The sequence below is a fragment of the Kogia breviceps genome, chromosome 1 (assembly GCF_026419965.1).
Source record: "Kogia breviceps isolate mKogBre1 chromosome 1, mKogBre1 haplotype 1, whole genome shotgun sequence".
Taxonomy (NCBI): domain Eukaryota; kingdom Metazoa; phylum Chordata; class Mammalia; order Artiodactyla; family Physeteridae; genus Kogia; species Kogia breviceps.
The window spans coordinates 136,317,541-136,344,246 of NC_081310.1; the positions used below are offsets into that span (position 1 = coordinate 136,317,541).

A 26,706-nucleotide genomic window follows, 5' to 3' on the forward strand; every position below is an offset into this window, starting at 1 on the left:
ATAAGGGCACACAAAGTGACAGAAATACTTAAACACTATGGCTCTGAAACTGGCACTGAGCACCTTAAGGTTTCAATTGTATAAAGTACTCTTTATTCTATTCAGTACTCTAAATACTAAAATTTATGATTATTTTAAGTTTATCCCTTTCATTGATATCCAAAGTTATATTTAAGTACTGAAAGCTGAGATTTTACTCCAAGCTTACTTACTCCCAACTTGTACTTTACCAAAGTAAATAGCTTATGGTTTCCTTGCATATACGATATTGCTACATTGAAAATCATGCTTTCAAGACTTTGTTATTCACTCTCTTACTACCTTTTCTACTTTTTAATCTGGATAACTTCTTTTTAAAAAACATTTTATTTATTTATTTATTTGTTTGTTTGTTTATTTTCGGCTGCATTGGGTCTTCGTGCTGCGTGTGGGCTTTTCTCTAGCTGCGGTGAGCAGGGGCTACTCTTCGTTGTGGTGCACGGGCTTCTCATTGCAGTGGCTTCTCTTGTTGTGGAGCATGGGCTCTAGGAGCATGGGCTTCAGTAGTTGTGGCTCATGGGCTCTAGAGCGCAGGCTCAGTAGTTGTGGCGCATGGGCTTAGTTGCTCCGCGGCATGTGGGATCTTCCCGGGCCAGCGCTCGAACCTGTGTCCCCTGCATTGGCAGGCTGATTTTTAACCACTGCTCCACCAGGGAAGCCCATGGATAACTTCTATTTATACTTCAAAATTCATATCAGGAAAAAAAACCCCTCATGTCAGGTATTATCTTCTCTAGAAAGCCTTTTCTAATTACTCCCCTTTTACTCCTTAACTAAGCCCAGTTAACTTTCTTTCTCTGCTATGATCCCATCATTTTTTAATGTACACTTTCATATCACTATATAGTCATCCCTTGGTACCTGTAGGGGATTGATTCTAAGACCTCTAGTGGATACCAAAATCCGAGGATGCTTAAGTCCCTTATATAAAGTGGCCTGCTACAGTGGGCCCTCCATATCCACAGGTTCCATATCTGTGGATTCAACCAACTGTGGGTCCCTAGGCTACGGAGGGCCTGATGTACTTAGTACATGTTAATGATACTATGATACTATGCATTTCCTCCTTTAGACTGTAATTCCTCAAGGAGAAAAACCATTACTCACTAATTCTTTGTACCAAATTGAACCCATATTAAACTATATAGTTTTATGCCTACTATAAGCACCACCACAGGTTGATTACATTATCTTCTAATAACATTTTGATTCTAGTTTAGGTATCCCAACCATTATGAAATCTTATAAACATTGTTTGTGTGTGTGTGTGCACACACATGGGCAATCTCCCATTCTCGCTCTTATTCATGCTTACCATCAATATTCCTCTAACTAAAGCTAACAATAAACCAATAAAACCAGCAATCTAGTCATACACAAAGACCAAGTTGATTCAACTATTTTCAACTTCTCAAATGATTATGTAGTCCCTTGAATTTCTTGTATTTAATGCTTTTAAAACTTGTTATTTTAACTTTGTAGTATTCTGCACACAACTTTTTTTATTATTGTAAAACATACAAAACACAAATTTTAGCATTTTAACCATATAAGCACACAAGCCAGTGTCATTAGGTACACTTGCAATATTGTGCAACCATTACCATCATTCATTTCTCATCATCCCAAACAGAAACTCTGAATCCATTAAACAATCTCTCCCATTCCCCACTTCCCCCAGGCCCTGGTAACCTGTCTACTTTCTGTCTCTATAAATTTGCCTATTCTAGGTACTTCATATAAATGGAATCATAAAATATTCTTCCTTTTGTGTCTGGCATATTTCACTTAACATAATGTTTTCAAGGTTCATATATCTCGTGGCATGTATCAGAATTTCATTCCTTTTTAAGGCCGAATGATATTCCATTGTATGTATACACCTTATCTGTATACATCTTATTTTATCAGTCACTCATTGATGGACATCTGGTTTGTTTCCACATTTTGGCTACTGTGAATAATGCTGCTATTAATATTTGTGTGCAAGTATCTGTTTGAGTCCCCATTCTCAATTCTTTTAGGTATATACCAAGAAGTAGAATGTCTGGATCATATGGTAATGCTATGTTTAACTTTTTGAGGTTTTCCAAAGTGACTGCACCACTGTACATTCCCACAATAAATGGATTAGGATTCTAATTTCTCCATATCCTCACCAACAATTATTTTCCATTTACTTAATAATAACCATCCTAATGGGTGTGAAGTGGTAATTGTGGTTTTGATTTGCATTTCCCTAATGACTAGTGATATTGAACAACTTCTTAAGTGCTTATTGAACCTCTTACATCTTCTTTGGAGAAATGTCTGTTCAAGTCTTCTACCTAGTTTTGAAATGGGTTGTTACTTTTTTTTTCTTGTTTAGTACAAATATATTTTTAAAACCTGATTTTGGTGAAATATCTGAGCAGTTCACCAACAATGGTATAAGGATTAAAAATATGTTTATTCAATATTTCTCCATCGAACAATTTAAAGAAATGTAACTATTCATAGAAAGATATGACATAATATACTGATATATTTTCTAAGAAAAAAATGGATGATCTTACCTAGAGTCTTGATTATTAATTAGTAATTCAAGGTTTTGGGTTGATGATGAATCTATCATAGCTGTCTGTTCACTACCCTGGAAACAAATCTTCAGCGATTTTGGTGCGTAAACTGAATTTTGAATAAATTCAACATATTTTAATAAAGCTGCAACAGCTGCAAGGCAGTAATACCTGTAAAGTGACCGAAGATACATCACTATAAATCTTTGGAATAAAAAAAAGTATTGCTATAAAAGAAAACATTTCACTTTGATATTAGCAAAATTACAAATATTTGCATAGCATTGCTTAAAATCAAAGGGAAAAAGCACACCAAGTGTTCCTGATTTTTGATAACTAGTTAAATTACCTCTAAAACATAAAAGTTGATAAAAAGAGACAATTTTCTAAAGTCTGAGACTTAAGGGATATTAGACTCCCAATAGGCCACATGTTAGAAGTCAACATTCAATGTTAATTTGTGTCAATTTTTGATGTACCATTCTAAGTACACATTCAAATAATGTTGAAAAAGTCTGAGAGTTGTAAAGGTACAGTCAGGAGGTCCCAATGTACAGGAAAGCATGTTTTGATCTCGGTGAGAGTAGTCATCATGATTAACTGAGCGAACAAGTGGTCCAACCTGGCTCAAAGTAAGAATCTGTTCAGCATGTTATAAGAAATATCCATTCCAAAAATATCATTCCCTGTCTCATTCTGAAGGAGTAAAGGTATGAAGTAACAGGAACACAGCTTTAACTGTTTCACTTCTGTACCCTCACACTTCTAGTTTGCTGTAGCTACTTGAGCTTTTCAATTCAAAGTAAAGTGAGCAGGAACCATTAAGGCAGTAGATTATGACTAATTTGGAGAAACCATAAAAGTTTAGTTAGCAAGATATGCCTTGTGTATAAATTTTAGTTAACTATTTTACTATTTCAATAATTACTGAGTGTGTTTTATAAGCCAGGCACTTTTCTAGGTGGTAGGGAATATAGCAAAGAACAAAACACACAAAAGACCTTTCCATCCTGGAATACACACCAGAGATTTACTACTTGCCGTAAATTTTAACTTACTTGGATTGAACTTCCATTAGGACAGTGCTGAATTCTGTTATGCATAATTGTTCAATGTACTCTAGTCCTTTTGTTTCGTTGAAGTATTTCCTCTGGATAGTACTGAAATTAACGTTCTGAAAAGAATTTTTAATTTCAAAATAAATTTTAAGTTTCATGCACTTGCCCAAAACTGCTTTCTTAAATACATGCTCATACATGGGTAGATGACTTAAATATTGAATAAAGATTATTTTTCAATATTTATTATTTTCTAGAGTTAAATAAGAAGTTTTCTTAGTTATTTACAAAAAGAATGATGGTCTGTCTTGCTAAGTGAATTACAGCAGTCTGTAGCTCTTATTAAGCCATATTTACATGAAATTTTTTTTTTTTTTTTTTTGTGGTACGCGGGCCTCTCACTGTTGTGGCCTCTCCGGTTGCGGAGCACAGGCTCCGGATGCGCAGGCCCAGCGGCCACGGCCCCACGGGCCCAGCCGCTCCGCGGCATGTGGGATCTTCCCCGACCGGGGCACGAACCCGTGTCCCCTGCATCAGCAGGCGGACTCTCAACCACTGCGCCACCAGGGAAGCCCTACATGAAATTTAAGTACAATAATAAAAAATAAACATGAGAGTCTCTGACTTCTACTAATTTTATTCTACAGCAACAACAGCAACAAAGGTTTTACATTCAGCCTCATATACACTATCATAATTTAGAGAGGGTAAATCTTTGTAATACACTAGTTGGGGAAGCCAAAAATACCAATTCCAGCTATCAAATCTATGAAATGCTATCTACATAAGGTGAATTTAATATATAGAATAAATAAAAGCAGATAATGGAACTTTTTTTAAAAGAGCAAAAAAAACCCCAAAGCATGCAGCTGCAGAGTAAAAGGTCTGCCTGCTATGAATAAAAGTAATAGGTAAGAAAAGTATTAATAATATAATAACAATGGACCGTGAAAGAGCTGCAAGGCTGAAAAAAAAAAGTCACAAGCAGGTAGGGAATTTATGTGCCAAGATTGTTTGAAGAGTTATCTCATTTAATCTTCCCAATAACCCTATGATGTAAGTCTTATATCAATATTAAGTACAATTTTCCTCTAAGTCAAATTGAGAAGTCAAGCAACTTTTCTAATATACAATTGATATGTTCCAGAGCTGAGACTTGAATTTGGATTTCTTTGACTAAAAAGTCCATGCTCCTTACTCTTCATATTGCTTATTTAATTGAGGTCTTTTTACGGTAAGTGTGATGATAATGATAACAATAACATTGATTTTCCCCTCTGGTTATAATGCTTTTATACCAAATACTTCTATGGCTCTCTCTCTCACTCTAATCAGGACTTTGCCCAAATGTAACCTCATCAGTGAGACCATTTCTGATTACCTTATATAAAATACCAATTCTCTAGTAGGTAGATATTATTATTGTCCCTATTTTACTGACAAATAAAAACTGAAGCTTAGAGAGGTTAACTTAACTTACACACAGTCATTTAGAATCAGGATTTGAAACCACAATAGTCTAGCTCCTCTATTATTTTTCTTTTTAAAAATTTATTTATTTATGTATTTATTTATTTTGGGCTGCGTTGGGTCTTCATTGCTGCACGCAGGCTTCCCCTAGTTGTGGCAAGCGGGGGCTACTCTTCGTTGTGGTGCGCCGGCTTCTCATTGCGGTGGCTTCTCTTACTGTGGAGCACAGGCAGTAGGCAAGCGGGCTTCAATAGTTGTGGCTTGCAGGCTCTAGAGCGCAGGTTCAGTAGTTGTGGAGCACGGGCTTAGCTGCTCCATGGCATGTGGGATGTTCACGGACCAGGGCTCAAACTTGTGTCTCCTACATTGGCAGGCAGATTCTAAACCACTGCGCCACCAGGAAAGTCCCTGGCTCCTTTATTCTTAAGCACTATGCTATATTGCCTTACATCTCAAGTGTAGTAAATGTAGGTTGTTTTTGCCTTTGGAGGATTCATCTATCCCACATTCTATGTTTTTCTGTCCATGTAGGACTGTCAATTACAGTACTCTGTGCCCCACAGCAAAAAGCAAATGACCTGGGATTAATCAATCATAGTGCTTTTACCCCCAGAAACAGTGATTAATCTAACATGTGGGAACATGAACAAAGCTGGAACAGTCAGGGTCCTTCTCTTGAATTCATATGTGGACACTGGAAGGAAGAAGTTATTTTTTACTCTCAGTTGGCTAAGGTGAGTTGACATCAGCCTGCAGCCATGAGCAATCACTTTATTAAACCTCACAGAGAGATGGCAGTGGAGATGACAGTAAGGATAGGCTCTATCCAACCATCTGGCTTCCCAGTTACATAAGCCAACAAATTTACTTTTTCACTTAATCTACTTTAAGTTGAATTTCTGTAATTCACAACCAAAGGATTTAGAATGCTTAATCAATACAAAATAATGAAGGTATATGGAAAGGTATACATAAATAAGGGTGATGAAAAGAAGTCTAAAGTCATGAATGAAAGAGATAAAAGAGTCCTGATTAATAGAGACAATAGGTTTACAATAGGAACCATTCCTGGCAATGAGTCAAAGACAGCTGAGCTACATTGGATCTCTAAGAGCACAAGAAATCTTATATGACTGTAGATGCTGAATATATTAAGACTATAAAGAACTCATTGGACCATAATCTCAACTTGGTTTCAAATGTGTTAAAGATAAGTCTACAGACACAACGAAATATAATATTCTGAAAATAATTTGCACTCCTCAAGAACTATTCTAACTGCAATGCTGCCTACTTGGTTCAGAACCACAGCCTCCATTCCACAAAGTACAGAGAGGTAAACCACATGGTAGAAAGGCCTTTACTGAGAGGGAGAGCACTGGCTGGATAAGGTTCCAGAGCACTTCCCTGTCACAGTCCCACAGATGATGAGACAGTAAGTGTTGCCAGGGCAAGCTGTAACAATTCTATTATATAAATCAAATTCTCCAAAAGAAAAAGTACTTGCTGATAGTTGCTATCCCCTAGAAGAATAAGAACTTCACTTTCAACTAGTCTGGGAGCACAATAAGTACTTTCCAGGAAGCTATACCTAAGGAAATCCATGCTTTCTCTAAGTGTCTGCTTCCTGTATAATCCGGGAAACCTCCTTATTACCTAGAAGATTTTTCCTTTTTTTCAAAGTATATCAAGGGTACCAAATCAAATAAGTGAATTCCTTGTCATTTTTATTATATGTATTAATAGTCCCTAAGCTTAGGACTTGTACTTAGTGAGTACTTTAGGGTAAATATAAAGATATCCAAATTATTGTTCTTTAGGATAATATTATAAAATGGATTTTAAATAAGTAAGACAATCTTGAATGTTACTACTGAGAATAAAAATCACTTACCTTGAAATTTTCTGTGATGAGAGTAAACAACTTGGTTGAATTCCCCACAACACAAGCAGTATTTGACATTATTATTTCCAAAGGTGATAAAATTTTGAGTTTAGTGATCACCTAAAATTGTTTGAATAATTTCTTAAATGTAAGCTTAGGATTCTCTAAAACCAAAAAAGTTTCATATTTTTCTGAGAGATAAAATTAAGTCAGAGACATACAAAATCACAACTGTTCTAACTATATGTTTCCATTAAATATACTTCTAATGGTAATATGTCAAACATACATTCTATAAAATTATAAATACAAAATATTATCATAAACATAGGCTATATTTTACTCACAATAGTTTGTATCAGCTCTAAGCCTCCAAATAATTTGAACGTATCAAATATGTATTCCTAAAAAAATTTTTTTTTAAATAAATTCATCTACTCAGTATTTTATTCATCTCCATGAAAAACATAAACATTTAATAGCGTAACTATGGTGATTCAATCAATATGGACACACAGGTACAGCTTAGAAGTTGAAAAGTACAGAAACACAGATGAGAAACATCTGCTTTATGACTGATGCTTTTCACAGTCTAAGGTGCATTTCTTAGAACTATTCTAGACACAGAAATACTTTATCAATATACTGAACACTCCCGTTTTTTTAAAAAAACTTTCATCCTATTCTTTTTAAATTGCATAGAAATGTGAAATACCCAGATATGCAGTACTAATATCATTTAGGTTGTTAGGTATATTAAAAAATTAATTTTTAGGTAGGGAAAGGAAGTCTACATACTGGGAACCATAAAGGGGAATTAGGGAAAGAAATAAAGAATAAAACAATAAAAATAACAGTATTTAATATGTTTTAATAATAGTAATGGGGTCAAATAACTTTTTTGAATATAGATTAGCAGTAGACTACCTCTACCTGATAAGTCACACAAATTCCCATAACAACAGGCCAGTGGCCCAAGTTAATGATGAGTGACAGGAAGTGAAGGCAAGAAGTTGAGTGACTTAAATTATGACTGGTCTAAGGCACCAGTTTCCCTTATCTCTGGAAAATAAAATTCAAATACAGTTCAGTGGAAACAACCCTCTGGAGATAGCATTACTACATATGCTATCTTTGGAATGAGTTCAAGATTTATGAATTTGAAGATATTAATTTTAGAAACTAATGTTAATAGTAATTTGGAATATTTAAGTAACAGCAAAACATGTTATTTTAGAACAAATATTTAAAAATTAAAATCAGATGTAAAACTTTATTTTAATTCAGCGTAACCTACATTGGTGCAATAATGAATAACCATTGTTCTACCAAAAAGTAAACCAATTAGGAAAGCACTGACTTGAAAATCTGCAAAATGCCCTCTAGATGAACCATTTTCTAGGAGTATAAACACTTACCTTTGCATATGTTGTGTTATCTGCAAACTGAGATAATATAATTTGTGGGCTTTTTAAATCAATACTTGCCATTCCTATTTCACCTCTGGCAAGTCCTCTCCCTTCTACAACAGCTACAATAACCGATGGAGAGTATGCAGAAACTGCAGATGAGGATGTAGCTATTAAACAAATTTTTTAAAGAAAATGTATAAACATTAACAATACTTTCTACTTCTTTCTCATAAAATCTCAAAGCGCCAAGTCTAGGACACAGCTATTACTATCCAAGAAAAAAAATTTTGTTTTGCTCATCAAAATATATCTTTCCATATATCCAGACCAAATAAAAATGTTAATTCTCTATTTTGCCAAAACTTAACTTCACATTTAGAAATAATAAACTTATACATTGTCTTATTTTGCATTTTATTGGAATGAAGTCATAAAGAAACACTAAATTTGGGATCAGAAAACATATTATTTATCTTACCTAGTCATTTGAGAGCTATATGAATTTGAGCAAATTATTTCATAATAAATAATCATGTATCACAAAATATGTTAATACCTGCCCTACCTAACTCAAGAGGTAGCTGAAACACTCAAATGGGATAATAATATATATCAATGTATTTTATAAAGTATAAAATATTATATGACTATAAACTCCATTTATGAGATATCTGTGTAATGTTGGATATTTTATTAATGTGCCAAGAATGTTCCAAGTTCTTTACTTGAATTAACTTTACTTCTCATGATTCTATCAACAGACATCATTATTTTCTCCATTTGCTTTTCAGGAGACTGAAGCATGAATGGAACTGGTAGAATTTGTATACAGGCAGCCTGGTTCCAGACCTCGTGCTCTTAACCACTACATATATTAGTGATTTTGAGATCTATGCCTGACAAACCATAAATATTCAGGTAAGTAGTTTAACCTTTCTAAATTTACCATTTCTTTATCTGTAAAGTGGAAATACCAAACCTTTTTAACAAAGTTGTTATATAAGAATTAAACATAATATAGAAGAGTTTTATAAAGTGTATGAAATTATAAGGCATTATTCATGGATAAAAAAAGTCAGACTACTAAACATACCCAAAATTTTATTTTCAAAGAAGCAAAATTGTCTTTTATCCCCTTTTCAACCATTCAATATAACTTTTCTCCCCTCCTCACCCTCCCTAATCTAGAATCCTTTTTTCTTTTCTATTCTTCTAACACCTACAAAATTATTTTTACATTTATGCTATCTTAGTCAGTAGTCAACTTAAGAGTTCATTTAAAAATCTATTGTGGGGGCTTCCCTGGTGGCGCAGTGGTTGAGAGTCCGCCTGCCGATGCAGGGGACACGGGTTCATGCCCTGGTCCGGGAGGATCCCACGTGCCGCGGACTGGTTGGGCCCGTGAGCCATAGCCACTGAGTCTGCGGGTCTGGAGCCTGTGCTCCGCAACGGGAGAGGCCACAGCAGTGAGAGGTCCGCGTACCGCGAAAAAAAATCTATTGTGTCTAAACCTCAGAACCTTTTTTGCCATTAAAGCCTTGTTATACTTGGTGATTGAGTTTATATTGGATCTACAGAAGTCAATTTAAGTTCTGCAATTGAATATGACCTTCCCATTCGTAAGTGGATACCAAGTTTCAGTACTTGGAAATTCAGTACACACAGAAGACATCTCCCTTAAACTTTAAAAGAACATTTACGCTGTTATCTCTCTTTTATAAGTAATACTAAAATAAGCATCATAGTACATAAAGCTTTTTTGTAGGTCTCTTATTATTTCCCTAAATTGGCTCCTTATAAGTCAAATGACTGGGGCTTCCCTGGTGGCGCAGTGGTTGAGAGTCCGCCTGCCGATGCAGGGGACACGGGTTCGTGCCCCGGTCTGGGGGGATCCCACATGCCGCGGAGCGGCTGGGCCCATGAGCCATGGCCGCTGAGCCTGCGCGTCCGGAGCCTGCGCTCCGCAACGGGAGAGGCCACAACAGTGAGAGGCCTGCGTACCACAAAAAAAAAAAAAAAAAAAAAAAAAAAAATAAGTCAAATGACTGGAAAAAGGAAAACCATCACTTTTAAAGCATCTCACATATATTGCCACATTTCTTTTCAGGATTGTACCAACTTTTAATTCCAACAGCAGTATATGAGAAAAACCAATCATACTGAATCCTTACCATTACTAACTCTGCAATGTATTATAATTGTTGTTGTTGTTATTATTATTAGCTAGTTTAAAGGACTGGTGCTTTAAATGTGTATTTTAAAAAATTACTATCAAAATTGAACATCACTTAATATATCCATTTTTTTCTATATTTTGAGATGTTTACATCCTTTTTGCACAATTTTTACTAGTTCTTAATGTTTTTCAATCTGTTTTTATGAGAATCTTATAAATCAATGGCAACTTATAGTTGCTACCAATCTTGCTTTTTCTGATATCACAAAGATTTCTATTTTTGTATAGAAAGTCTTTTCCTTTATAATTTCTTCCATTACTTTTCTGCTACAAAACTCCTCCTTCATTGAGACATTTGATATTCATTACTATTTTCTTCTAACTTTTTGAGTTGTTTAGTTCATTTACATCTGTCATTTGGGCAGAACTTTGAGCAGTACATTTGGTTCTCCACCTTGTCTGGCTTGTCTGGAATGAAAGATAACCAGACTCATTAGACTCATTCATAAGCAGTTGCTAATGGTTTAGCTGGATGGTCAGGGACTTGGAAGGAAGAGAACTGGAAGATAGTGACAAGGAAATCTGGGGAAGAGGTATGTGGATGGATCTCTTAGAACGGGCATAGACTTTGAAAATATTTGTCTCATGTGAATGCTCACCAAAGGGCATCCACTGTAAAGGAGACTCTTGATAATAGTGGACAAAATGATACACCCTATGATGTCAATTAGCCTCTTTTCCCAGCCACCAGTGTTTCCTTAATAGACCCATGAACAAATCGGCCATGGTGGCAAGAATGGAAACTATGCATTGACTCAACAACGTGAACTTCCTCTTACAAAGGCTGACCTGGTTAACCTACTGCTGAGTGCCTAACTGGCCAAAAGCAGAGATCAGCATAACTGCCCCATACAGTACCACTCCCCACAGGGACAACATACCACCTGATGGTAGGTTGATTACATTGGATTTCTTCCATCAAGGAGGGAGCAGATATTTGTCCCCACTGGAATAAAAACATATTCTAGATACAGATTTGCCTTCCTTGCCCACAGTGCCTCTGCCAGCATCACGATCTATGAACTTAGAGTGCCTTATCCACCATCATGGCATTTCACACAGTATTGCATCTGATCAAGGAACCCACTTCACAGCAAAAGAAAAAAATGCATCAATGGACTCTGGCCCATTGAAACAACTGGTTTTACCACATACCCCATCACACAGAAATGCCTGGTTTAGCTGAAAGGCAGAATGACTTACTGAAGACTTAATGCCAATTGGGAGACAATACCCTAAAAGAATGGGGCTCTGTCTTACAGGATGCAGTTTATACTTTGAATCACAGATGCTGTATTCCTCATAACCAGAATACACAGGTCCAAGAATCAAGGGGAGGAAATAGGAGTGGCTACTCTCACTTCACTATTGTCCCTATCAACCCACCAAAAGAATTTTTGCTTCCCATCTGGCAACTTTGAGCTCTGCTGGTTTGGAGATCTTAGTCTCCACAAGGTTACTGGTTCCACCAAGTGACACAACAATGATTCCACTGAATTAGAAGATGAGATTGCCATCTGTCCATTTTAGGCTCCTTATTTATGCTACTGAGCCAATAGGCAAAAAAAAAGGGGGGGTATCTATGGATGGGGTGGTTTCTCCTAACTACCAAGGGGATATCATGTCACTATACACAATGGAGGCAAAGTGGACTATATATGAAGCCCAGGGGGTTCTCTAAGGCAGCGGTCCCCAACCTCTTTTGGCACTGGGGACCGGTTTCGTGGAGGACAATTTTTCCATGGATGGGGGAGGGGGTAGGTTCAGGCGGTAATGCAAGCGATGGGGAGTGATGGGGAGCGGCTGTAAATACACATGAAGCTTCGCTCGCTCACCCGCCGCTCACCTCCTGCTGTGCGGCCCGGATCCTAACAGGCCATGGACGGGTACTGCTCCATGGCCCAGGAGATGCGAACCCCTGCTCTAAGGTACCCCCTTAGTATTTCCAACAGTAAATGTTAATGGAAAACTACATCAACCAAAAAGAGAAAGAATGACCAAGGACTCAGACCCTTCAGGAATGAAGGTCTGGATCATTCCACCTGTATTGCTGCAGGTAAGGGAAATATGGAATGGGTAGTGGAAGAAGGAAGCCATAGATATCAACTATAACCTCATGACCAATTACAGAAATATAAACTGCAGTAGCTTTGGATATTTTCTCTATGCTTTGTTATATGCATGTTTATTTGTATAAACTAACCATTTTTCTCTTTTTTCACTTTTAAAAAATTTATGCACAAGTTATTGGAGGTTAACTTTACAACTTAGTCTTTAAGTAACATGATATTCAGTGGGACCATGACTGAATTTGAGATAATTAATATGCAATGACTGTTGGGACATGAATCTTCTCATTTTGGGAAAGAGCAAAAACCCCCTCACTTGTAAGTACAGATATATATACATCCTGTTAGGTAGAAACGCAGAGTTGTTTTGTTGTTGTAAAGGAATCCAAATGTGTGTAGAATGACATATATGGACATTGAATAGCCAAAGGAGTTATGCCAGTTATCAACTTGTCACTCGGCTCCAAATTCACACTTCAATGTAAGCTCTGAAACAGTGGGCAGAATAGCTGTATTTCTCCTTTAAAGTGTGCATAATGTATACTCCAATAAAGATGTTTAAAAAAAGAAGTGTGCATAATGTTAAGTTTTCTCAATTGAGGGCACTGGAGGGACCTTGCATGATGAAGGGCTCTCCTGCAGTTTCCACTGGGTCAGCAGTGTAGGTATGAGGACATCTGGTGGTGATGTGCCCAGCTACATACCCAGAATGTGCTGTCCTCTGGCAATCACACAGCCGCAGCATGGCACGGTAACAATCATCTTACAGCCCTCTCAACAGAGATATCCTGCATTCCACGCCTCCTGCCCATGCTAATTCCTTCGGCTCTTTCACTCTCTATTCAGTCTGTCTCCCATAGTCCTCTTGATGCCACCACCCTCCCAACAGGGATACTGTGTGCTCCAGGCCTCCAACCCACACCAGAGCCCACTCCCATTGCACAGCCATGTTCTAGCCACAAGCTATAGTTCACCCACCCTGCCCGCTTCCTGTTTGCCTGGCCTGGCAAATCTGCAGTCACTACTGCAATTGCCATTCAGTATTCACCTTCTCCAAAGAGGTCAGTACCCCAGCGTTGGAAATAGGACCCAGAAGGGGGCCACTTCCAAGTAGGACCTCTTGGGAGTCCCCTTAGCCCTAGGGTGCCTCACAGAGTTTCCTTATATCCTATAGTTACTATTTTATGACAGTTTAATAATTCTTTATATTAAATCTTCCCTGTTTAAATTATTGTATGGTTCTACTTCAGATTGGATATTCACTGCTACAGTCTCTGTCTTCATGGAGTTTATAGTCCAGCAAAGAAGATGGACAATTTAAAAAAGATAATCAACCTCATTTATAACCAGGAAAATGCAAATTCAGACTATAGTTAGGTAGTATTTTACAACTGCTAGACTGGTAAATATCAAGGAGTCTGACAATACCAAATGCTGGATAGGATACAGATCAACAAGAACGCTCATATATTGCTAGTAAGAGTGTATGTATGTTGGTAGAACCACTCAGAAAAACAAATTGTCATTATTTTGTAAATGTATACATTCATATATCTTTGAACCAAGAGATGTTTACACATGTAGACCTATTTCACCCATTTTCCCCTCAAGAAAATCTACATTTAGATAAATTCTAAAATTTAAGTATTAAAAAATCATTCAATAGTATTAGCAGGATCAACTTTTAGATGTAAGCAAACATATAGAAGGAAGGGCTTTCTCTTTCTTGGGCTTTTTTTGTCAGAATGATAAAATAATGTAGACCTGCATTTTTTTAACAAACAGTATCACAAACTATGTAGCCTTATTAATCCAGCTTCAAATTGTAGATATGGCTAAACTGATGTATTTATCCTTCATCTTCCATATTAGTTACAAATAACTTCATATTAACTTAACTATCCTATTATATAATTTATAAAACTTTAAAAGTTTCAAAAGATCAATTAGGCCAATATTCCACTCATTTTACCTGAATATTCCATTTGCAGTGTCCAACTTTTATAACCTGGTCTCTGGGGATTTCCAGCAGATAATGGAGTTTTTAGTATTTGAGGATAATTACTATCTCGCGCAGAGGATGAGCTTGTACCGAGAGTAAAATGTGATGCAAGTGTGTTTTCTGCATAAGATCTTTTGTTTGTAAAGTATGAACCTAAATTCAAAAAAAATTAAATATCAGTTCTTAAAGATTCCGAATTATGCAATGTTGTACTAATTCCTATAATCGCTATAAAACTTCATCTGATGATGATTTTTTAGTGTAACAAATTATGACAAGTTTAACATTACTGATAATCTTGTACTAAAGTATAATGAAAAGTGCTTGCTAATATGGCTTTTTCTTATACAAGTTGACTGAGACTATTCTTGCTAAAATCACAAACTACCTTCTAATCTTCAAATACACCAGATATATTTACTTTGTATAGTAATTATAATACATCTTTTCCTCTGTTGACCTCTTCACTGAAACTCTCTCCTCCCAGGTAACTGGTGTAGTTTTAGGCTCACTTCGATTCAGTTCCTTGTTTAGTTACTTACCTGTTGATATATTACCTATTTTATAGGGTTGTCATAAAATATGAAAGAATGTACATAAACAGCCTAGCATAGTGTCTTGGCACATAGGAAGTTTTTTTGTTTTTTACTTTAAGTATAGTTGATTTACAATGTTGTGGGCACACAGAAGTTCTTAAAAGTATATACTGGGTCTCTTTTCTCCTCTTCCCCTTGATTTCTATGACAACTCTCTATCTTGATTCTTATTAAACCACTTCTTTTTAGTTTCCTTTGCCAGGTCCTTTTTCCCTCTGTCTGCCTCTTAACTGGTGGCTTCCCAAGGTTCCATACTTTTTCACTTTCTCTCAAAATCAAAATTATACATTTTCTCTGGGCATCTCATTTATTATTTTGGTTTCTATTAATATCTATTTCCTGACAATCCTCAAACCTTCATATACAGCCCTAACTCCTCTCCAACACTATAAACCATGGGGTGGCAAACTCCCTCTGTAAAATTGGGACAAAAGAAAAATCTACCTTACAGAATTACTGTGAGGATCAGAGATACAAAATGCCAAGAAGGTAGAACAGAGTAGTGCTCATTAATTAGTGGATGTTATTACTGTTGAAAATAAATGGGTGAAAAAGCATTTCATGAAGGGGGGATTATACTGACAACGTAAACATGTATGTTGCCTTGGAGGAACTGCAAGTAGGTCAATTAGGTTAGAAAGTAGGGTAATTATTAAGAAATGATAAGAGATAAGACTGCAAAGATTGAAAACAGATCCCAAATGGCCTTGGATGTCCTGATAGAGTGATTTAAAAAAAAAAAAAAAAGAGTATGATTTTTTTAACTGCAAATACAGAGTCACTGATTGAAGTGCCAAGGGACATAAGATTTTCATTTTCCAGGACCTCCCTGGTGGCGCAGTGGTTAAGGATCCGCCTGCTAAGGCAGGGGACACAGGTTCAAGCCCTGGTCCGGGAAGATTCCACATGCCGTGGAACAACTAGGCCCGTGCACCACAACTACTGAGCCTGCGCTCTAGAGCCCGTGAGCCGCAACTACTGAGCCCGTGTACTGCAAATACTGAAGCTTGTGCACCTAGAGCCTGTGCTCCACAAGAGAAGCCACCGCAGTGAGAAGCCCACACACCTCAATGAAGAGTAGCCCCTGCTAGCCACAACTAGAGAAAGGCCGGCGCGCAGCAATGAAGACCCAATGCAGTCCAAAATAAATAAATAAATAAATTTTTAAAAGAGAAAATTTTAAAAAGGTTTTCATTTCCTATATAACTGTAGCGACACTGTAAGTAAGCTTGAAAGAAAGAATACTTAGGAGTATGAGGCAATAACTCAGACAAAATCGTAAGGGCCTGTAATGGCACAGAGATAGAAAGGGACAGAATTATTTAAAAGATAAAGTTAGATAGAATTTAACTATTTGGACGTTATGAGTGAGGGAATACTCGAATTATTGGTCTTCTAGGTTTAAGATTTAGAAAACCCATTGACTGAGATAAGTAAGAGAAACAGGTTGAGGAGCTGCAGAGACATGAATTAAATTAATCGTATAGTGAGTCTGAGGATCTCCACTGGTTCCTCACCAGAAACTTCAGAAGACAGTCTGAAATAGGAATCTGGAGCACAGAGGAGATCTGGGCTGTGGTGATAGTCACATCCAGACAGAAGTAGCCTAGGAAAAAACCTCTAAGGACAAACCAATACTCTGGGAACTAACAAAGGTAAGCATAATTCTCTGGAAGGCAGGAGAAAAACGGGAGAGTGGAATCAACGAAAGCAAATTAAGACGGTTTAAGAGAAGACCAGTCAAGAACATTAAACACAGTGGAAATGTCACACAAGATGAACTGAAAAGTGACCACTGAATTTGGCATGTTACCTTATCATTGACTTGCAATGTTGTCTGGAAAAAATGGTGATGGTTTTGCCATGGAGAGTGACTGAATATAAAATAAACAAGTTGAACTCTCCTTGAAAGACATTTTTCATACTAAACATATTATTCACCTCAATTAGATAAAATGTTAAATCTGGTCTGTTTTCAAGGCATCCTAGAAGGACTTGGAGAGTTAAGCTCAGGAGCCAAGAGGTTCACCACTTCTATCACCAAACTCAAGCACAAATTCAGGTATCTGTCATCAGGGGCGGAGAGCTGGGACATCATACCTGATGTTAATGCAACCCGCCTCAGAACCGAGCCACCCGCCATCACAGCCTTGTAATAACACTAAATTCCCAGGGCATCCCATTCTCATCTTCCAAACAAACCCCAACTGATACTTCTCTGTGGTAACCACCAACCACAGCTCCCTGAGCCTCCGGGAATTCACACAACCGCTCCTTGCCTTGAGCTGGCTGAGCGCTGGGCGGGTGCCGAGGGAGGCTGCTGCTGTCGCTCCGGTCACCCGCTGCTCCAGACGTGCCCGGAGGGGAGGACGAAGAGGCGGCCTGGGCTGAAGGGCATCTCTGAGGAGTCTCGTAGAGTCCGAAATTGTAGCGGGGACCCTGGGACCGAGCCTCTACCGAGGAGGGGGAACCCGCAGGGACAGAAGGCGAGGTTGGTGGGATCTCAGGCCTCAGCATGCTCATAAATCCTCTCAGAACACCCCTTCGCAGAGACCAGAAAGCAAAAGCGACGCCGGGAAAAGTGCGAGCATAATGCGCAGGCGCACGAAGCCGCATGGCGCAGGCGCAGAGCCCGTGCCGCAACCGCCCACCTTCCCCCCACCCCACAACCACACCTGCGAATGCACTCCCAGGCGTTCCGGTCCCGTCACCTCCCACAGGATTTGGTCGAGCTCCTCAGCTGAAAGGAATTCAGGGCCCATCAATCCAACTTGGTAGACCCATTATTCGCCCTGCACCCTATTTCCTTATCACAAGGTGTTTGGGGCTAACATTCCGCACATACCTCCAAATACACTACTTTTTAATTACAGAAACTGTCATCACTGTGCACGCAGTGCCTGTTATAGAGGAAACAAATTCAATGCTCACAGTAGTACAAACCATTTAACATTGGTTTCGTGGTTAAAAAGCCACTAACCACCCCTTACAGCTTAAATATTCACAGGGTTATCACTGCAAGATTGCCCTTCACCCAGTAAGCATATGGCTGTGTGCACAGTTTAGGAGGAACCAGGTTAAGGAGAGGTATCTCTTGGACAGTTTCCTCTCTCAATTTCTAGTACTGGGTTTTCACACATAGGTATGAACTGGTGAAGAGCAGACTACACAAACCCTAACTAGCCTGACAACAAATGACCTTTGGGAAATTTTGTGCCTGCTTAACTTCCAATGACAGAAGTTAAATAAAATTATGTTCTATCCAATGACTTCCAAACCTTCAGAAACAAAATACTAGCAATGCAATTCAAATTCTTCAAATTAGTGAACTGTCAAAAAACAATGCTAGACATTTCAATCTCACATTGGTCAATGTGTTGAGAATCCTCACTATACACATGTAAAATGATTCTCTTAACTCTTACACAGGGTATTGCAAAGACGCTTGAGCAAATTTCAACTTCCATCAAGAAAAATGTTCATTAAAATACTTTATTTTCACCAAGAACATAAAACTCTTATAAAAGAGTTATTATTTCTCAAGAGATTAGCTGTGGTCTCATCTTTCAGAAAACAGAGGTAACAAAAAAATACTGTGGCAACTATCAACATGTGTTTCCTTACTCGGCAGGGAAATAAGCCAACAATCCCCCTTGGCATTCTGACATATTAGAAAGTGAGAATATAGTCCAGATTGCAATCCTATTCCAAGATGGTGAATTGTCACTTAAATCACTCTGTAACCAGCTCAGTAACCACAAACATGAAATATTCCCAAATTTCAGCCATTTATTTTTTTTCATCTTTTAATTCCTATGGGGTTCATCAATTCTTTATCAGTTAACATTCTCATTGACAAAGACCAATTTATATTAACTATAGTTATGTATAACATATCAAGGGAGTACATGGGAAAATCAGAACACAAGATTTCATCAGCTAAATAGAGTTCAACTCAGTTTGCTGTTATGGAGACAAAGAAGATAAATACATTGAAGCATAAACAAAATATTACGCTCAGAATAACAGCATTCCAGAAGAAAACGGAAGGCTGAAGATACAATAAAGGTCTCTAATTTACAATATGTATAATTATATAATTTATTAAAATCAACACAATTCATGTACAAAATATTAACATGGCAGCCATTAAGTTTGTTAAGCACTTCAAATACTGAAATGTTAAACCAGTAAAACTACACTAAGCAACTTTTGCATCAAGGGATCTAACTAATCTAGCTCACTAGTTCAGGCTGAACATTCACTCTCCGAAGTATCTCTTCAGGCATGCAAAAAACAGGGCTAACAGGTTTAATCTGTTCTTCTCCCAAAAGTGACAATCCAGCAATTCCAAATAGAGTATGAAAAGGATCTACCTATTAAAAAAAATAAGAATTTATAGAGTATTACAAAATGAAAATTTCTAAAACCCTGTTTCTGAACAATGATTACACTGGAGCCTATTGTATTCCCTTTATTTGAACATACAACATACGCTTGAAGTTTTCTGAAATAATGATTTCAAACTGTGTTTTTAAACACAGAACCTGGTCCACATACTCATTTCTTGGCAATAAGTGACCAGAAATTTCTGTAAACTTGTTTTAGATCTTTCATATATTCTTAAATGACAATTATTTAAAAAGCATCCCTTCAAAATAACACTTGGAAATACCATCCTTTCCCCCCACCCCCCTAATATTCCTAATTCTGGAAACTTAGAACCCTTAAAACACAAAGCAACACTGAAAATTTTAACTGTTACATAAACAGCCACAAATATACTTGCCATATCTCCTGGCCTGTCTGCAAATCCTCCCGTTTCTTCATCTTGACATGCTAAAATGAAACTGCGCAGTTTCTCTCTGTCAATCCAATGAAGCCTTCCAATTATCTTTAGGGAAGCCAACACCCACCAAGAATAGCATACATCTGGTAACTAGGAGGAAAAAGCCACAAGTTGCCTCAATTGTACTTTCTGGTCCAAATATTGGGGGTGGGAAGGGATATATTGACAATGCAGTGAAACACTGAAGTCCATTAATACAATTGCTTAGAATTAAAGATAATCACTGGAAAAGATAAGACCAAACACTCCATTCCATAGAAAACCATGCTGAATGTTTCAGTTTCAGTACTCAGTGATAACCATCCATCTACCTTATTTTCTATTTGCAATGAATACCTAAATAAGCCCCTTAATCCAAGAATCTGGTGGTAAGTCTCGAGAGATCTATGGTACTATATGTTCCACTGCCTTAGGTAGAGCATTTTCAATAAGTGGTGTCCAAGCAGGTACACAACCTGCTTTAAAAACAAAACAAAAAAATCACCCCAGCTCCTCAAATCATGGTAACTTAAGAAATGCAGAAGTTCCCACCTTAGACTGAATTTCAACAAGATCCCTAGGTGATTCACAGGCACATTAAAAGCTGTCCTAGATTGTAAGTGCAATCCTCACCCCCAACCATCTTCTACTTATTGAAAAGCTGCCCAGGTTTTTCATTGGATCTTAATAGAAACCACTTGTGGTTATTTCCCTACCCATTAACTTATTCAGGAATACTGAGCAAGCAAAATTAAACAAAAATACAAAAGCATCACCATGCTCTATCATATTTTAGGTCAGGGGCTCAGCAGGCTACAGCCATTGAGTCAAATCTAGACCACAAGAACAGCTTTTAGTATGTGTAAATGACTTTTAAAAACAATAGTTTTGCGACAGAAAAATTATGAAATTTGTACGTGTAACAAGACCATAGGTCAAAGCTAAAAATATTTACCTGATTGTTACTGACCCAATTCAGAGTGTGTGAGAGCTAAACAAGTTGGGTTTTTCTTTAAAAATTAACAAAGATTTTAAATAAAAATGTTGTAATCTAATTTTTAAAAAAATTCTTTCATTTGGCAAATCCATTGTCCTCCCCCACCCCCCATAAGTGGGCATGCAGATTTCTGTACAAGATGCATGTGTTAATAGAAGCCTTTGACTCCCAGATATACATAATGCAAAGTAGTTAAGGTGAAAAGCTCATTATCAATTTACAAGAGCAATACTGAGATAAATAAGACAAAAAAAGTCCTCACTCAAGGTTATAAAACTTAAAAAGTTAATCTTATGAAACGATAGATACCTTCTCTGGCCTTCCATTGAGTCCACCTGATGGAAGCTGTCGTTCACAAAGCCACCAACCAAGTAAATCAGAATTTACTCGATGCAACTGACTAGTAATAGCCAGGAATCCTGTGCAACAATAGATCTAAAATTACAGACATAAAGTACATGTGTATAATAGTTTTTCAACAGTAACATGGTGATAAAAACTACTAAAATTATTAAAGCTGCATTTTCTATCTAAAAATTTGCTGACAGTAAGAATTGCAAACAAGAACACAATTATTTGAACAAATCCAATCACACTACTAGGATGCAACTTTGCAATGCAAGGCTACTGTCACAATTTCTTTATGGCTAAAAGCAAGCTTTATTTGACAACCATTTACATATACAACATCCTCTGGCACAAGCAAACAGGTGTTGGGAATAGGTAGGGAATGTTTTCATCTTGTTAAAAACTAACTGAAAATCAAAATATATTTTTGGTAATTACAAAACTACTTATGTTTACCTGGGTCAGAGGATTTCACCAACAGGGGACTGTATACAAAGTAAACTACTGTAAAAATGCCTTCTTTAATCAGCAACTAATTCTTATGTAACATCCCACATTATATTACATTCAGTCAAATTAACTTGCTATTTTCCCAATTACACAGGTTATCCCTTCAAAACTGACACTACATTTTAATCTAGATTGATAAATTACCTGCCCAGCATGGGATTCAGAACCTGGCCTGCAACCAAATCCACCATCAAAGTTCATACATGATAAAACAAATTCGATCGCCTTTTCCACATTAATAGCATCCAGCTTCCCCTGTAAACAAAATATACCTATTAAATTCCAGAATAATCATGAAAGCTTAATCATTCCAATACAACATTTAAAACTTACCAATAGAGCCAAAGTTGCCACCGCACAAAAAGAAAATCTTGTGTCGATTTCTCCTAAAAATAAAGGGATCAAGCCAAAACATTATATGTTATCAGAGGCTTCTGATCATATTATGTAGTAAAAGTTAATTAAAAACAACCTCTGTACAACTACCATGGTTAAATTTCCAAGAGTTCAGGCTTAATATGTGCTTCTAGTCACCAGGAAGAAAGCTAAATCTTTAAAAAGTGATCCATATCACTTACTTTATTTCAAAGGAAACTAAGAACTACAAAACTGCTTTGTCAAAAATATAAGCAAATAAACTGCTTTCAAAGCCCCAGAAAGGTAACAGAAAGAAAAAGACTTATCAATTTCTCAGAATGATAATAAACTTACCCTATTATATAAAAGTAGATTTTCACATCCCATGAAGCAGCTGGTCTCTCCTGCCTGCACTGTATTCAGCCCTAAAGCAGAGATTATCTACATTTATCAAGTCAAATACTATTCCCTCCCTCCACTCAAATATTCAGTAAGTTTGTAAAGTTTTTTGAATATTTTCCCCTTGCCAGAAAGTTTTAAAAAAACTTTACAAAGCCACCAAATATTGGGGAAAAAAGTTTCACCTACCTTATCTTTTAGACTGGCCCCCTCTGTTCCAGTACTCTTGTATGCTGATATAACTAGCACAGTGCATGCTGGAACTTCCAGCAGACCATTAACTCCAGTTAGACCAGCTGCTTAGTGGGACCTGAAAAGATGAAAAACTTAAAAATCTCCTGATAAGTTATTAGCAAAGCCCTCAATTCGTTGAACCTCACAATTTGCAACAAAGTTTATTACTACAATAAACACCAAAGCAGAACATTTTTGGATTGGTATTTTGGGTGCCATGGATTAAAGGGACATTACCCCAAATATCTCCAGCAAAAGAACCATCTTCTTTCTGTAGACTCTGAACATATTCCACAACTTTATTTACATCAATAACATTAATACTATCATAGAGAGTAAGAATCTGTAACAAAAACAAACCATGGTAAGTAAATACCTCTTCAACACTGGTAAGTTTGTTCTAACAATGTTCTTCCTCAATTACCCTTTAAGTTGTCAAGCAAGCATGTACTTTTGTTTATGTACATCGTGAACTTTTCTCAAATGTGCACTTCTATGTAGTCAAATTATAGATATTACCAACAAACAAAAACCTTTAACCACAAAGCATTATTTTTCCATTTATAAATTGTTAACTTAGCACTCTAAGACTCATATATACTAACTTACATAGACTTTAAACCCTTATTTGTGGATTTTCACTAATATCAAAATCAAAGCTAACTCCAAGGAGGGAATTCCCTGATGGTCCAGTGGTTAGGACTTGGCGCTTTCACTGCCATGGGCCTGGGTTCAATCCCTGGTCAGGGAACTAAGATCCCGCAAGCTGCAGTTCATCCAAAAATGTAAAAATAAACAAAAATTTAAAAATTTTAAAACTCCATGGAAAACAGCAGAGTTGTGAAATGACAAAGTATAAATGGGGAACCATAGGCAGCTTGGTATTTCCAGATATTAGATAAAAAGCAAGATGAGACTAGAAGGGAGGAAGTGGCCAGGCCATGGAGAGAAGCAAATGCCATCCAGAGTTTGACCAATACAAGAAATAGATGAAGGAGGCTTCTACACATGTGGTAAACAGGCTTTGAGCAGTTTATGTAATCCCTTATGCTATTTGCTGTTCTCTGAATAATGTTCCACATGACAATCATCAGAACATACTGTTTTCCATTATCAGACAAGACTTATATAACGTAATCTATTAGGATAGGATAGGTCATGCTGTTTAATAAATAAGATTTCAGTGGTTTAACTTCAAAGGATTTTTCTTGCTCAAAACAAACAAACCTAACTCCACGGAGTGATTTTCAAATATTTACATATACTGAAGATAAACATAATTACCATCCAAGGTCTCAAGTGTAATTTTAGAATTTACATCAACTTTGGATTCAGCTAATACATGCCATCACATCACTGACCTTGTAGAACATATACTTCATTTGAAAAGATGATAACTTTTTAACATAGATAACTGATTTTGTCATGTTCCTGATACCTAGTTTCAATTTCCCCACTCTCACAGAAGAGAATACATCACCAAGACTGCTGAATTCTTATTAGTATTTACCTGGACAGCACTAAGAGTGTACAAAAGATGAGGATCATGTCCAATACTAGCACTTATTCCACCACACTCGTGTTGACAAGACTTAATAAATGTCAGAATTTCTTCTCTATTCATGCGATGTAGCTGTCCCATGAGGTCCATTACAGTCAGACCCCAATAGATGCCACTCATTCTCAAATATTCAGACATACAGTATTCCTAAAATACAGAATTACTTTAATGCGTCAGTTTGAATTGATGCCAGGTTAAAGATACTGAACACGTGAAGATGAATAGTCATGGTGTTACATGGCCCTAACTCCATAGCTACAAGGTTATGGGAATTCATCAATACTAGATTATTTCCCAACATGGTAAACTTCAGCTCTTTGTATCCTATAGGGGAAAATATTTACTTCCAATTAAGTTGTTCATTTAATTTTTTCTAAGATTTTCCCACAGAGGAAACCTGGGAACACCATTCTTCAAGGTTCAACTTTTTCAAGGTCTCAGAGTAATTCTAGAGCTTAAGTGTTATCCCACATCACCATAAACTCAGATAATACATGCCAACACATCATTGACCTTGAAAGCATTACCTCAACTACAAAAGTAAATCAATTCTGTGCCGCAAAATCCTTACAGATATGGGCAAGCAGGGAAATCTACTTTGTCTGCCAAAGCCTCTAAATAAGTGTTGGTAAGGACCATGGTTAATTCCATTGCCCCTCAACCACAGATACCAGTCCTTGGCACACAGGAGTTGGATACCATTTTTAAGAAACATGGGCCATACTAACCTGCTTATGCAGAATGGCCAACACTTTTAAAAATAAACTTTTCAACATAAAAGTATACATACGTAATCATCTTTCTTTGAGCCATAGGATGCTATATAATCTGCATGCTTCTCCACTAATAGGGTGTCGGGTGCATCTGACTTGATAATAACATCCTTCTGCGGTGTGCCCTTTCACACAAAAAGTGATTTCATAAATTTTTATCTTCTAACGTTTGACCCCGGAGCATATATTCAATACACATTTGAATTCTGATTTCATCTTGCCACATAAAAACGTTCAAATTTAAAAGTATCTAACTAAAAAAGAACTTAAGCCCTCATAAAAATGCAGGTATTTTTCAGGTCTCAGGGTAATTCTAGAGCTAAAGCAGTAATAATCAACTTTAGATTCAGAATACATGCCAGCTCATCATCGACCCAGAAAATTACCTCCGTCTTCACCTCTAACTTTCACTTAAAGAGTCAAGTAAAATAAACATACACTATCAAACTTTACGAATTTAAGATAACATATGGCTTACAAGTGGCAAAAAATTGAAGCATTAAAATAAAAATCTTGCTAGCACATAATTTTCAGTTAAGTTCTTTAATGAGATTTTATTAATCCCAGAAACTCAGGTTTCAAAGCACCTTCCATGTACCGCAAAAATTATTTATCAAGCAAGCAGTCCCTTTAGCCTAATCTTCTCCAGCTTTAGTCTTAGTTTCTACAGGCCCCAGGTGATGAGGATGCTGCTCTAGTTCATATTTAAGTACGTCATTATCACTACCAATAAGAACAAAGCAGTTAATTTCCTTCACATCCCATTAACACATACTAGATCAAGACCATACTATTAATACTTATAAAGATTCTGAACCATATATTCATGGCCAAATGGAAAGAAATATTTATGTACGTGTATATACAGAAGGAAAAGAGAGCTACCCGGCTTGTTTGAGAGATTAAGAAAACGGGTCCTTGAACCCTGAGGCCCGTCGGATAGGAGGAAGTCTGGTCGCATGTGCAGCCGCGAGATCTGCAAAAAACGCTAAGTAATACTTCACCCTCTGAGTCCTCAAAAAACCTTCCAAGGCCTGTGTCTTAACTCAACCATTCTCCAATACCTAGAAAACAACCCACTGATGCCTGAACTGCTTAAACATTAGCCTACCCAGTCTCCTCCCGACTCATCTACACAGCAACACAAAACACGACCGTACTCACCATGTCTGAGAGCGAAAAGAGAACTAAGCTCGTCGCTGGGCGGATTTAGGCGGCAAGCGCCTGCGCAGAGGCGTCCTTCAGGACCCCCCGCGCCCGACATAGCTGACCACACTACCGCCTGAAGGAAGGAGCTGCCCTAGGACCCCACCGACTTCTCATAGCTGTCCTCGCTGCCTGCGCCTAAAATCTCTGGCGCCAATTTTCTCGTCA

The 26,706-nt window shown here is 37.2% G+C and overlaps 2 protein-coding genes and 4 non-coding genes across 7 annotated transcripts in view; 1 reads left to right on the forward strand and 5 right to left on the reverse strand.

Moving 5' to 3' along the window:
* The window catches only part of MSH4 (mutS homolog 4), a 100,259-nt gene extending 82,393 nt beyond the window's left edge, over positions 1 to 17,866 (reverse strand). The window contains exons 1-6 of the mRNA XM_059052704.2: positions 17,605 to 17,866; positions 14,700 to 14,882; positions 8,429 to 8,589; positions 7,020 to 7,130; positions 3,656 to 3,771; positions 2,595 to 2,768 (exon numbers count right to left, since the gene is read on the reverse strand). Of these exons, the coding sequence (XP_058908687.2) occupies positions 2,595 to 2,768; positions 3,656 to 3,771; positions 7,020 to 7,130; positions 8,429 to 8,589; positions 14,700 to 14,882; positions 17,605 to 17,848 (989 nt within the window). The 5' untranslated portion in view covers positions 17,849 to 17,866. The remainder of the gene's footprint in view (positions 1 to 2,594; positions 2,769 to 3,655; positions 3,772 to 7,019; positions 7,131 to 8,428; positions 8,590 to 14,699; positions 14,883 to 17,604) is intronic.
* A 1,223-nt stretch (positions 17,867 to 19,089) lies between these two features.
* RABGGTB (Rab geranylgeranyltransferase subunit beta) lies at positions 19,090 to 26,583 on the reverse strand. 2 transcript variants are annotated; one of them, XM_067005659.1, is made up of 9 exons: positions 26,497 to 26,583; positions 25,350 to 25,457; positions 24,509 to 24,706; positions 23,236 to 23,341; positions 22,342 to 22,394; positions 22,153 to 22,263; positions 21,460 to 21,585; positions 20,115 to 20,264; positions 19,090 to 19,701 (listed from the first exon to the last, which is right to left on the reverse strand). In XM_067005659.1, exons 1-9 carry the CDS (start codon positions 26,497 to 26,499, stop codon positions 19,561 to 19,563), a joined length of 996 nt encoding a protein of 331 aa, XP_066861760.1. In that variant the 5' UTR covers positions 26,500 to 26,583; the 3' UTR covers positions 19,090 to 19,560. The 2 variants fall into 2 exon arrangements, with proteins under 2 accessions (XP_066861760.1, XP_066861768.1); XM_067005667.1 differs by having other exon boundaries at positions 19,090 to 19,697; positions 26,497 to 26,550.
* Positions 23,677 to 23,749, forward strand: TRNAE-UUC (transfer RNA glutamic acid (anticodon UUC)). Its single transcript has one exon. It is a non-coding gene; the product is annotated as a tRNA-Glu (tRNA).
* LOC131747013 (small nucleolar RNA SNORD45) lies at positions 24,288 to 24,360 on the reverse strand. The gene has a single exon (XR_009332738.1). It is a non-coding gene; the product is annotated as a small nucleolar RNA SNORD45 (small nucleolar RNA).
* LOC131747017 (small nucleolar RNA SNORD45) lies at positions 24,991 to 25,073 on the reverse strand. The gene has a single exon (XR_009332739.1). It is a non-coding gene; the product is annotated as a small nucleolar RNA SNORD45 (small nucleolar RNA).
* LOC131747020 (small nucleolar RNA SNORD45) lies at positions 25,629 to 25,707 on the reverse strand. Its single transcript, XR_009332740.1, has one exon. It is a non-coding gene; the product is annotated as a small nucleolar RNA SNORD45 (small nucleolar RNA).
* Positions 26,584 to 26,706: the final 123 nt, after the last annotated feature.